The sequence below is a fragment of the Apteryx rowi genome, unplaced genomic scaffold (assembly GCF_003343035.1).
Source record: "Apteryx rowi isolate R43461 unplaced genomic scaffold, aptRow1 scaffold_816, whole genome shotgun sequence".
NCBI classification, from domain to species: Eukaryota; Metazoa; Chordata; class Aves; order Apterygiformes; family Apterygidae; genus Apteryx; species Apteryx rowi.
In genome coordinates this window covers 95892-109174 of record NW_020451112.1, presented here as the reverse complement: position 1 = coordinate 109174, position 13283 = coordinate 95892, and the positions used below count along the sequence as shown (strand labels likewise).

The window sequence follows — 13283 nt, the reverse complement described above, 5'->3', positions numbered from 1 at the left end:
CAAGCCTAATCAAGCTGAACAGCACCTACAGTGATGCACGATTTGGTGACCCAGGGTAGGCAGGTCCACCTTGCAACAGTGCGCGCTCCTGCAGCAAATCTCATCACCCCAGCTGACCATGCCTTGCTTTGCCTCACACAGAGCCCTTGAAGGGTACAAACTGGACCCTCTTCGGATGTAGCTAAACCAAAAATGTATTCCAGGAGTGTGTGCACCTAATGTACTGTGACTGCTCGTGATACTCACTCCACAGGATGAGCAAGAGAAACCCAGAGTTAGAAATCCCTGAAGTGCATATAGCATGGACACAAGGCTGTCAACATGAAATGCTTCACTCTGCAGATTTGCTGTTTCACATTCCTTCCTCATAGACAAAAGCTGTGTACTTTCTTCCTTTCTCTCTCTTTAGTAGGTTTATTGCAACTGTGAACACTGCTTAGATGTTACAGTTTATACTTACAAACATAAATTAGGAATTAATGTTGGCTTCCCTAGAACTAAGAAATTCTGTTGTATTAGCTCAAATCTCCTTAGAAATACTTTACACATACTTCACTAACATTTAAGCAGACTATTATAGGAAAACAAACAAGTTACTGAGAGGCAGACCAGTGTATGAACTTTCAACACATTAGTTGTATCACTGCAAGTGTTAGCATGTACTCTGTTACCCACAGTAAATAAAAGGTGCTTAGACTCCTTCACACACAGCACTCATGCATGAACAGTTATTACAAATCCTTGTTAGGGCTCATATGTTAACATTATGTTACTACTTAACATAGGGCTGAAGTCACTTATTTTTAATTACTTACTTACTATTAAAATTAACACAGCTTACGCTGTTTCAATATGGATATTGGACAGAATGACTCAGAGTCTTATCTGATGTAAACCAAGCCTTCAAAAGATGAGCTCAGCCGAGCAGCCTGCCAAAGGGCAGCCCCGTGGCTCACTGGGCGCGCGAGGCACTGTGGGCCTCCCAAAGGGCTGGCCGGGCAGGACGAGCGTCCCTTTCCACCCACTGAACAACCAGCTGGGGGAAGAGCATGCAGAGCACATGCCAGCTGCCCTCGCCAGAGAGGTGGTAGTGGGCCAGCTGGGCCAAAGCCAGTTACACCATTCCCAGCACACTCATCAGCGCAAGGCAAGGCGGCTGCCGTGGGCACGTGCATATGCACATGTATGAACAGCATATTGGTGGTGAGCAGCCGGAGCTGGGAGATATTGGTATGCGTAAGCTCACAGGATGGGAAGAAGGATGCCTGCTGTTGATCAGCTGAAGTCTTCCATGGACCGACCACTCACTTCAGGGGGATTCCTCTGATGTAAGTGCATTTTGCTTAAGTGTTAGGTACTATTTTAGGAGCATGTCACTAAGAATCAGCTTTGCAAGGTTATCTATCCTGTCAAATATCCCTGACATATGGCATAGGCCAGGAATACCAGTCAAAAGCAAAAGATTTACACTGTTACTCTTATTTGTTACCTGGATAGCAGAATTAAATTTATACAATTAGTCACAGAGCTGCAATGACTCAATCGATAACTGTAGCGAATGAAGGCACGGACTCAAGAGGTGAAGCATCTTGAGATGCTTATTATTTGTTTCTGAGCATATTTATACTGAGAAGTTTGCTGCTTCAGCGGTTTTACAGATATATACTGTTCACATCACAGATACACTTCGCTAAGCCAATCACCGTGCTGATCACGCTCCTGTTCCTGCACAAGCTAGCCAGTCATCACACTGATCACGCAGAGATCATGCCTTGTACCTTGCTACTTGCTTCTCCTTTCCCATACGCTTTGCTGCTTGTAACTTTCCACCAGTTTAACCCTGTCATGACCCTCCACAGATAACACTGCAAAAGAGTCCACAGAACATCAATTCCCACTAGAAACAATGAAACGCCAACCATAAATACAGACACCACAGGCGAACACCTAACAGAGCTCTGCCCAGACAAGTCTGAAAGTGGTTTTACAGCATCTTTACACTTTTACCCACCGGGGTGCACTGATCACCGAGAGCAGCTGACCCCAAAATATGGCTCATCTGATTTGCAGTCACTGTCTACAACACCTTCCTCCCTCTCTCACCCTTCACCAGGGTCAGTCTGGGAGACTGGTATCACTGGAGCACAGCAACATATCAGCCATGCCCCAATACTACAGTCRCTTCACCTACAAAAAGGCATGAGACAGACTGGTCCCTAACCATTACTATATCTTGGTAATTGTATCTAGTACTGACAGAGAACCAGGCCATTTTTCTGTGCCAACTATTACAAAACTTAAGCAGAAGTAGTCGCTACACAGACAGCTGTTCTTCAAAGTTGTTGTACTACTATAACCATCTAATTTTAAAGCCATACAGGTAAGGCAACCCTGATATAGTTAGGGGAATCTAAAAAATGATTTTATCAGATAGGCTTGTATCTGCCCCCAAGGACACAGCTTCAGGGTATCAGCTTTTAAAGCAGCCTGGTTACAGCAGCGCCAGAGCCAACCGGAGCCCAGTTCAAAGGAGCGGACGAGGAGACAGGCTCCCCCAACAGAAGGGGCAGCGCGAGAGTGCCTGCAGCCAGGTCACTGATGGCATTTTGTTGGCTGTATTTGGGGGCTTTGCCGAGGGARGTTTGTTTAGCCGTCATCTAAATTCTTCAAACAGTGGAGTCTGGTGAGCAGGGGATTATATCAAAAGAAAAAACAAAAAAACCCCACTCATGCACGCGCACAGCTGCACAATTAAACACATTCACTGGTACAGAAGAACATTCCTGCCCACTTAGAGTGGGGCAGTACTTATTTAGCAGAAGTCATAATCTGGAAGTAGTAGAACATTTTTTGCCCCATTTTCTGCAGAGGATTTTTTTTAMTTTCCTCTTGAATCTTTGCAATAGATATTTTAAAGCATATTGACTATGTTATTTCTATCACAGTAAATATGTCAGAAAGAAACTGAATAGCACTGACTAAAAATTTCTCACTGTACAGCTATATAATGAGATACACATTAACAGGTTATTTGAATGCAAAAGTCACACCAAGTTGGACGAGTATTATTTTAGAACATATACAGCTTCAGCGATTTCAAGAGATACATTACTTGCAACTGTGAAATTTTACTGTACACAGTAGTAGGGATTAAACAACCAAAGCTAGCTATTATTTTGATTTCCAATATGAAATTACTGTAGTTAGCACTTCTAAAGCAAACAATAATTTCACTTAATCTTTAGAAAGATTCAAATAAAAGTTTTTGCACTCAAAGTGCAATGGCAGTTGACATTTTTCCTTTCTAAATGACACACTGTTTAGGCTGCAAATATTGTGCACCTTTAACTTCAATAAACTGATTTATTCTCTTTTGTYTTTAATGATTTTCTCCACTGGGAAAATGAAGAGGTAACAAAAATATCAACCGAAAAGCTATTTAATTTAATAAGCTGGCTCTACCAGACTCCAAAACAGGGAGTGAAAGAAAAAAAAAAAAAGGAAAGAAATAATTTAGACACCTTCTTTTACTGCATATCTAGTTAATTGTAAGACAGGCAATTAATTTTTCAGTTCATCTTTATCTTGCATTACAAAACCCACAGTCACTCAAATTAGCTTGCTTGACCTACTGAGCAATCGTAATCATACTGTATACCTCTGAATAGAGGGTGGCTTGAACTGACAGAGCATCTCCTGAAACACAGTTCTCTGACCCAGTAGAATGCAATAGAATAAAGAGAAAATCAGGTGAATGTTTATATCAACTTTTCTCCATAAAGCAATAATCAACACTTTCAAAAAAAACATATATACTCTAAACTGACAGTGCTTCTCTCTGAATAAGATATGGTTTCTAAAAAGTTACTTTAAATCTCTTGGCCCCCAAATCAATAGTATTTCATAAACAATATCCATATAAAGCTAATGGGCAGGTTTTCAGCATGGTAAACCAGCATAGCATTATAGAACTCAACACATGTTTAGCAATTTCAACCAGTCAAGAATCTAAAGCCAGTATTACAAAGACACATGCACAGTGTCTCCTACACAAAGGCATCAGGGTTTTTTATTTCATTTTTAAAAGATATTATGCTATATTTTTCAGCATTACACACATAAACTCTTCACCCCCATTGCAATTCATTGAAAAGAGAAGTCAAAGTTATATCTTACCAAGATTGAACTCCAGCTTTGGCTCATTTGCAATTCTCTGAATACCTTTTAACATTAAGAAAAAAAAACTAATTAGAAATAATTTGATTTCAATATCTAGCTTTTTAATATGTACTAAGAAGTTTAATGTGCCTAATTCATACATTGATAACTACCTGCTATTACTGGTGAAGTATCATTTAACTTTAAAAATTCACAGTGAAAGAGATCTTTTCACAAAACGCTTATCTGAAAACAAAACAGTTTTGAAGACGACTTTTTTTTTTTTTTTTTAAAGCTACTTGTTGCTAGGAAAGGAAACTAGGAAAAAAAGAAACTCTCATGGATGTGTAGTTTAAGATTTTCAATCAGAACAACCATCTACATATCTGTCACAAAAATATCAACTCTAATGACTCATTTTAAATGGATATGTCATCACATTAAAAAGGAAACAAAAAGTATGCTTTATGAAAGTATATAAATCAGGTTAATATAGTAAAACATATCACTGTGTTATTGATATGCATATAAATCATCAAACCGCAACAACAATTTTTTAATCAGAAAAAGCACATGGGAAAGGAAATTCCTTTTCTCAGAWACTCAGAAAAACATGTAGACTGTAACTCCTTCCATTTCTGAATTATGCTCGAATAGTGAATATTTCACTGCAAAGGGCATTATACTGTTATTGCCCTAGGGTATAGGGGCAAACAGAACTGCAAGACTAGCCAATAAGAGAAACATAGGAAGGGCAGTTAAATAATATTGAGTTGTTCAACCTCCACAGGAAGTAACTGGATAACAACTATATGGATGAACCTTTCAGAAATGAAATTGTCTTATGTTGACGTTTATGTATTGCCTCCAGTGAACATTATTACCAAGTATCTGCTGAAGAAATTGGTCAGACAGAAAGGACTGAGCTGGCATATAAACTAGAAGGCAAGTTTTTTGTTACAAATTCAAAAAATAATTTATAGATGTTCATGCTCTATAAAAACATGTTGTTGCAGAATAGGTCTGGTTTCACATTGTTCTCATTACTATCGCTAATAATTCAAATCTGACCTGGAAAATTACAGCTTAGAAAGGCCTTGGTCAGTAGAAAATAACAAATAAGATTTTTTTCTTTTTCAATAGAGTTATAGCAATTTCTCTGACCACAAATTTCTCAGAGTTGAATCTTGCCACTAACAGTGTCAGCATATTGGTCTGCAACACATTTATGGTTTTTATGAGTATGCTCAATACAGATTTGATTAAGTAACTGGGCAACTGAAGTGCAGTGCATAACAATACTGCACAGCACAGACTCTAGCACAGCAAACATGACTCAACATATGGTTAGGTGCTTTCAAATTCCCAGAGTGCTTTTATATCACAAAGAACAATTCTGTGATCCTAACTTAGGTACCACTAAAGCTTCCTTCATAAATTTATCAAAGTTATCAGGCTATATTTTAAGCAGTAGCCCATATGTTCATACAGGTCACAAAAGAAGAGAAGGATATTTAGAACTGAACAATTTCTAAAGCTCACAAAAAAAACAGATGAGTGGGAAAAAAAGAAGTCAGAAACATCGTAATCACACATTTGTTCCCCTGAAGGGGACTATTTGCATAAATCTAAATATATCAAGTAATGATATTTAAAGATAATCTTCATCAGTTTGCTTCCTCTACTACAGTGCATTGTCAATCAACAATTCAAACTGCATTATATATCCTGTGTGTGACACTGCCTGTGCCACTTACAGATTCTGGGGCATTTTTATTGTACTGCACATAAAACAAGAGTACAGGCACTTACTTGTAAACTGCGGCTCTCCTAGGCTGTCTACTTGCGATGAAGGGACAAACTGCCGTGCTTCATCTGATGATCTCTCCTCTTTGATTTCCATGATCAGCCTCCGGAGCTGCTGAATTTTATTCCGCAAACCTTCCGAGTTTGCTTCTCCAAGTGCCACAGCCCAAAATTCACAATCTGGCTTTGATGCAGCTTCAAGGTAAAGATCCGGTTCTCTGCTCTGAAACTCTGCACTCAGAGAACATTAACACACTTTTTAGGAACTCAGATACAGAGGGGAGATCATGACAAGACTGATGTCACATACAACTAAAACCACCACATATCTTATTTCTTCATAGAACCGGGCACCTCGTCTACCTCTTGAATCAACCCCCTGCCCTTTCCCCTTCAGTGCACTACTAAGCCTACACTACAGACTAGTCCCAAAAGCAATAAACATATCGCTAAACTAGGTGGCAGGATCACACTGAAACAGGAAATTCTTTTTTCATACAGATTGTGCAGCTTAGCAGGTAGCTATCAGAACTGCTAACTTAAACTGGAATCTGATTTAGCAGGGGCAGCAGACATGCTTCTGACAGAGAGACAGTGGCATTCATCAAAATGAACGTGACCATCATTTCTTCTGTTAGCACTGCCCTTTATGCTCAGCCTCTCATCCATCCTCACCAGAACACTGCTCATCAGTACGTGGAGATAGTTTAGCATGACACAGCTCCTCCGTGAACACCAAACAGGTTGTACATGGGAGCTTCTGACCTCTTTACTATCCACGGCTCTTTTGCTGTTCTGTCTAACGAAAGCCTAATTGCTCAATGATCAAATTTTCTAAGAAGAAGAACAACAAAATAAAAGGAAATAAAAGCTGAGGCTCCCAAGGTCCCAAGGGAATGCAGGTAGTAGAACGGGTCAGACATTTGATTAGAATTAGCACAGGGCAAGGAACCCAAACTAATACACTCTTAGGCATTTAAAATTCTGCGGTATAGACAGCCCCACAGAGTTACAAATTCACTGTGACATTTAGTGTGATACACACAAAGAACAAAAAACTGGGAAAGAAAGAAAAAATAAATAAAATCAATGATTCTTTGAATGAAGTTACTGACTTATTTAGAAACAAACTCCCTAAACATCTGTATTCTATTAATAAGGTGGGAAATATTTAGTTGGACATCAAAATCATTTTGACCCTAAAAAAAAAAGCTGTAGATCATATTGCTGGATAAAACAGAACACTTAAATGCTTTCATATTTACTTTAAAAATGCAAACAACAAAGAAAAGCTTTTCTCAATACAAAGTGAATTTAAACTCCCTTTTCCTGGCTTGAGCATCTAACCTTGGGCACTTATCCACATATGTTATTCTAAACTGGTTTGCACTTCATAAACTGAGCATCTGCCACTTAACAATAAAAGCACTGTTAATTGTAAGGGGGACAAAAGAGCCAAACCTCAAGTCTGGAAGTCTCCTAAAACTGTGTTGGCACAGATCCCAGCAGAGGTAGGACAGAGTTTTCTGTCTGGGGTGGATCTAAGGAAATCCAAACACATGGCTGCAGCTGCTAATACCAGTTCTAACTAAGATTTCAAAGAGCAGCTGGACTCTTAAATTGGTGAGGAATGAGGGGAAGGAGAGCAGAAGGTGGGGCAACATCCTTCTGACTTCACAGTTAATTTATGAAGTGCTAGTAAGGAGTCCAACTCTTGCCTCTGACCTTGGCTCAGTTTGGAAAAGAAGGTATTCAGCTATTTGGTGACAAGAATATTCGAAATCTGAGGGAACTGAGATGTTCATCAGATCCTTACTTATACACAAAATAGATACTTACCTTGTGGGACCAAAACTGAACAAACTGGCCTTTATTGTTTGTGACAAATTAATTTATAGACATAGAAATTTTAGCTACAAGTTCTCATGCGATCTACAATTGCAGCTGAGCCATGGGGGCAGTAAACTTCAAGAGGACTTGTAATTAAAAGACTTGATAACTTTTTAATGCTTCAGTAAGAGCTGCAACAGCACATTTGTCTACTCCCTTCTGCCACTGACCCCGATTCAGAATTTTGTATTCATTTTATTTTAGCACTACCCATATTTAAAAAAAAAAAGGGGGGGGTGAGGACATGCAGTCAGCCAACATTAAGCATCAGAATTAACCATCGAAAACGGGTTAAATATTTATATATATGCAAGACCCCATATGAAATTAACTCTGTCTTTAGAAGTACAGAGAATTTTAACAGAAGCAGTTTTGAYATCCAAGATACCTTTGCTAAGGAAAGACTGAGAAAAACAAACCAACATTTTACAACCAAAAGACAAATTTAATCAAAATATTCTTTTCTTTTTTTCTCTTTATTTTAAATGTGAACAGGAACAGTGATCCTACCTTGAAATATTCTACCACTAGCTAGATGAAAAAACATCTGCTTCAGGAGGAAATCAATGTTTTGCAATTGAAATCATGCTATTTATATTTACCTCTTAACTGTGGAAATTAGACCATCAAGCACAAAAAGCATACTGAATCACTTAGTATGCATGGAGCCTAAAATGGATAGTGAAATGCAGTGGGAGTGGGTATAATTCAGTGTATTCTGGTCTAACAGGTGCCAGTATTGAGATTTGGAAATTCATTCTAAACTATCACTTCAAAACACTACAGTATGCTATATTGAGATCTTTGGAGTATTCAGACAAGTGACTTAAAAATTCYGAAAAGCATCTGAAAATATCTGGAAAATATTCATCACTGCAAACAGGAAAAAGGTTTTATTGTGCAGATTGAACAGTTGGTTAAGTTATATATTTCACATACTGTTTCAATGCATGCAATATTTACATACAACAAATTCACATACTAAAAGAAATACAAATTCTGTGTTAAACATTTTCAGAATGAAATCTTGCAGTATGAGTTTGGATTACAGCAAAGTTGCACAACAGCAAAAATATCTGTTGCAATAAAGGAGCACCATTTTATTTATAGAACAATCATCTTTGCTTTCTTCTCCCAAACTGGTCATGTTAACTATTATTTTAACTCATATGTAAATAATAAACCTATCACACTCAGATACTTAATTTTGAGTTTCAGTACAAAGATAAATCTTAGCTGAGACAAGTCTTCCTGAAAATAAAAGCGTATATTTACAAACCCTTCGATGCAATGAAGCCCTCAAATGAGTAGTGGGCGTATTAGCAAAATTATATTTGCATCAAAATGTCCTAAACACAGAAGTATTTCATGAGTGAGCAAAAATACTTCATACTTTACAATTAAGGAGTTACTCTATTAAATACAAGTACATAGGCGTCTTGCATTATGCTTTGTTATTGCTGACATGAGATAGCATAAACTTTGGACAGAATCCTGGCCTTTAGAAAACATTTGCTATTGACTTCAGTGAGACCAGTTGTTCTCCACCCGGTACACATTCCTAGTTTTAATGTTATGACACAATCTTTGACTAAGGCAACATGTAAGTTTTAAGAACATAAAATACTAAGAGAATTTTCCATCTACTTGGAAATCTACAATAGCAGAGCAGTAATTTTAAACTCAGCGTTGGACAGCCTCTGTGATGCCAGATGTCCAGGTTCAGTGGCATAAACTCAAGGAAGAAACCTTCCTCCACGCAACTAAACACAATGGTTTTCTCTCAGAGTTYGTTGTTTTTCTTTGGCAAAACAAAAGAGTAACCCTTCAAAACAAATGTTTAACTTACTAACACTAAGGTCAAAGCAAAATGTTATGCAATTCTATATTTATCTTTTTTTCTTCTTGATCTGTGAAAGGCTTGTCTAGCTACAGGACTCAATCCAGGACCTTTCAAAAGCTTTCATAAACTCAAAAAATAGAAACAAAGGGGCAGATTTTGAGGCCARATATTAGTATATTGATGTCACCCACAGTAACCTAGTAGTGTTCACCCTGGCAGATGATTTGCACATATTTAATCAAAATCACAATCTAATTTAAGATTACAAAAAGCTTTGTCCTCAACTTTTCCCAAGATATCCATTCAGTTCCTGGAACTTTTAAGGACAGTTTTGTAGCTCAGAAACTGCCCAGCTTCCACAGTGTAAAACCACATTCAACTAACTTCCCTCGGCTCTGTGCAAAAAGTGCACAGCAAGAGAGACACCTCTCACATTGCCACTATGGAAAACCAATGCGGTCCAGTGGCTGCACTGCCTCAAACACCTTCTTAAACGCAGATATCCCACTAACCAGTGTTTATCTTCCCTTTCAAACTGGTTGCCCACCTCGCTGCTTCTCCGTATTTCAGTATTAGAGACTCCCACTAGGGGCAAGGGCTGAGGAAGCAGACGCTGGAAAGCTCACGTGCCTGCTTATAATGTCTTTGGGATTAGGATTGACTGGGATTACACTATCCTGATTAGGATTTCACTCACCAGCAATTCTTTTAACTGCAGTTTGATCTCAGACTTCCTCCCACAGAATCACAGAGGTTGGAAGGGACCTCTGGAGATCATCTAGTCCAACCCCCCTGCTCAAGCAGGGTCACCTAGAGCACATTGCACAGGATTGCATCCAGGCGCATTTTGAATATCTCCAGAGAAGGAGACTCCACCACCTCTCGGGGCAACCTGTTCCAGTGCTCTGTCACCCTCACAGTGAAAAAGGTTTTCCTCATGTTAAGATGGAAGTGTCTGTGTTTCAGTTTGTGCCCATTGCCTCGCGTCCTGTCGCTCGGCACCACTGAAAAGAGTCTGGTCCCATCCTCTCGACACCCTCCCTTCACATACTTGTACACGTTGATAAGATCTCCTCTCAGCCTTCTCTTCTCCAAGCTAAACAGGCCAAGCTCTCTCAGCCTTTCCTCATAAGAGAGATGCTCCAGTCCCCTAATCATCTTTGTGGCCCTTCGCTGGACTTGCTCCAGTAGTGCCACATCCCTCTTGTACTGGGGAGCCCAGAACTGGACGCAGTACTCCAGATGGGGCCTCACCAGGGCTGAGTAGAGGGGGAGAATCACTTCCCTCGACCTGCTGGCAACACTCTTTCTGATGCAGCCCAGGATACCATTGGCCTTCTTGGCCACAAGGGCACATTGCTGCCTCATACTTAACTTGGTGTCCACCAGCACTCCCAGGTCCTTCTCAGCAGAGCTGCTTTCCAGCAGGTCAACCCCCAACCTGTACTGCTGCATGGGGTTATTCYTCCCCAGGTGCAGGACCCTGCACTTCCCTTTGTTGAATTTCATGAGGTTCCTCTCTGCCCACCTCTCCAGCCTGTCCAGGTCTCTCTGAATGGCAGCACAGCCCTCTGGTGTATCGGCCACTCCTCCCAGTTTTGTATCATCAGCAAACTTGCTGAGGGTGCACTCTGTGCCTTCATCCAGGTCATTGATGAAGAAGTTGAACAAGACTGGACCCAGGACTGACCCCTGGGGGACACCGCTAGCTACAGGCCTCCAACTAGACTCTGTGCCACTGAGCACAACTCTCTGAGCTCTGCCATTCAGCCAGTTCTCAATCCACCTCACTGTCCACTCATCCAGCCCACGCTTCCTGAGCTTGTCTATGAGGATGTTATGGGAGACAGTGTCGAAAGCCTTGCTGAAGTCTAGGTAGACAACATCCACTGCTCTCCCCTCATCTACCCAGCCAGTCATTCCATCATAGAAGGCTATCAGATTGGTTAAGCATGATTTCCCCTTGGTGAAGCCATGCTGACTACTCCTGATCACCTTCTTTTCCTCCACATGCGTGGAGATGGCTTCCAGGATGAGCTGCTCCATCACCTTTCCAGGGATGGAGGTGAGGCTGACTGGCCTGTAGTTCCCTGGGTCCTCCTTCTTGCCCTTTTTGAAGACTGGGGTGACATTGGCTTTCTTCCAGTCCTCGGGCACCTCTCCTGTTCTCCATGACCTTTCCAAGATGATGGAGAGTGGCTTAGCACTTAGCTAGCATATAAACACACCATCCCGTAGGACTTCTGCAGTTCAAATAACGAATTCACAACATCCCTGCTCAGAGAGAACCGCTATCAAATACGGAAACAGCACAACATGGAGATACCCCCAAAGGCACTGGACAGCCTTTTCCACTGTAACCCAGCTATTTGAAGCACGCAAATGTCTTTTAGTGTTAGTTCTATCACCCTCAAATAACCCGTTTTCCAAAGCTCTTGTAATAACACTTATTTTCTATCCCAATTTAACTGTAACAGGTGTCTCTCTTTTCTACAACTAATTTAATAACTGAAATATCAAAGAGGAACATCACTAAGAAATTTTTAACAAGAATTTTGTTTTATTTTTAAATATGCACCTGATTGTAAGTTTAAAAATAATATCTTACACAGACTTTATTTTTACTAGACAGGTAAAAGTGACAGAAAGGCTGATAAGCTGTGTCAGGCATTTGGTTTGCTTTATTTTCATTAATGAGAGTTATAAGCATAAAATCATACTGAACATCACAAAAAAAAGAAAATCATTGACAGCATTTAAATAAAAAAACATGTACAAAGCACATGCTTAATATCCATGATTTCAAGTGACAACCAACCCTTTCCTAGAGGATCACTTTTCCCCCCCGTGCCAATATATGAAGTAAGAGAGTTCAAAGCAGTTAAAGGTTCTCTCCCTTTTCATGTTTACTAGCAAACAGTAATTCCGAATCRCTACCTCAGCAGTGGAAAATGGTTGGGAATATCAATGAGGCACCGTCACTCCAAAATATAAAGCACCATCACAGCTAACCACCATATGCTGTAACAAAAGTAGAATGAAATCTTTGATACGTAAATTATATCCGCAGGATATTTCTAATACAGACATCAGAGGCTTTTAATTCACAAAGCTGACTGAATTCTATATGCTGATGCATTTCATGTTCAAATTAGTAGTGATGAAATCATCCCATGGTTACTGATGATGCTGTGCTAATCTTCCTTTGAAAGTTAAATCTTCAGTCAAAGATAAAGAATTTTTTTTTTTTAATCTTCAGTGTATTTTTTTTTTCCAATGCTAGAATGAATTTAAATGGAGATTATAATGGCAACTTATGTAAGTCCCTACAGAAGCTCAAAGAGCCAGAGGTATCTGAAATGAATATAGCATGATACATAACTTTGTTTCTTCAGGTTGATTACCACAGCACAATACTTTGTTTCTTTTAATACCAGCAGGTTTTCACACATGCCAGATACCTTCTCCCTTTTCATTAAATACCATTAAAAGCCAGGCAGACCACACAAATATTTAAACACAACAATAATATCTCAAGAGTCAAAAAAAACCAGAACACCAGAACACCAGAACACCAGAACACCAG

At 39.6% G+C, this 13283-nt stretch overlaps 1 protein-coding gene across 1 annotated transcript in view; it reads right to left on the bottom strand.

The window, feature by feature from the left end:
- INPP4B (inositol polyphosphate-4-phosphatase type II B) overlaps positions 1 to 13283 on the bottom strand; it is a 284394-nt gene that overhangs the window by 192637 nt on the left and 78474 nt on the right. Inside the window, exons 3-4 of the mRNA XM_026089466.1 lie at positions 5971 to 6195; positions 4177 to 4221 (exon numbers count right to left, since the gene is read on the bottom strand). Coding sequence (XP_025945251.1) covers positions 4177 to 4221; positions 5971 to 6195 — 270 coding nt within the window. The remainder of the gene's footprint in view (positions 1 to 4176; positions 4222 to 5970; positions 6196 to 13283) is intronic.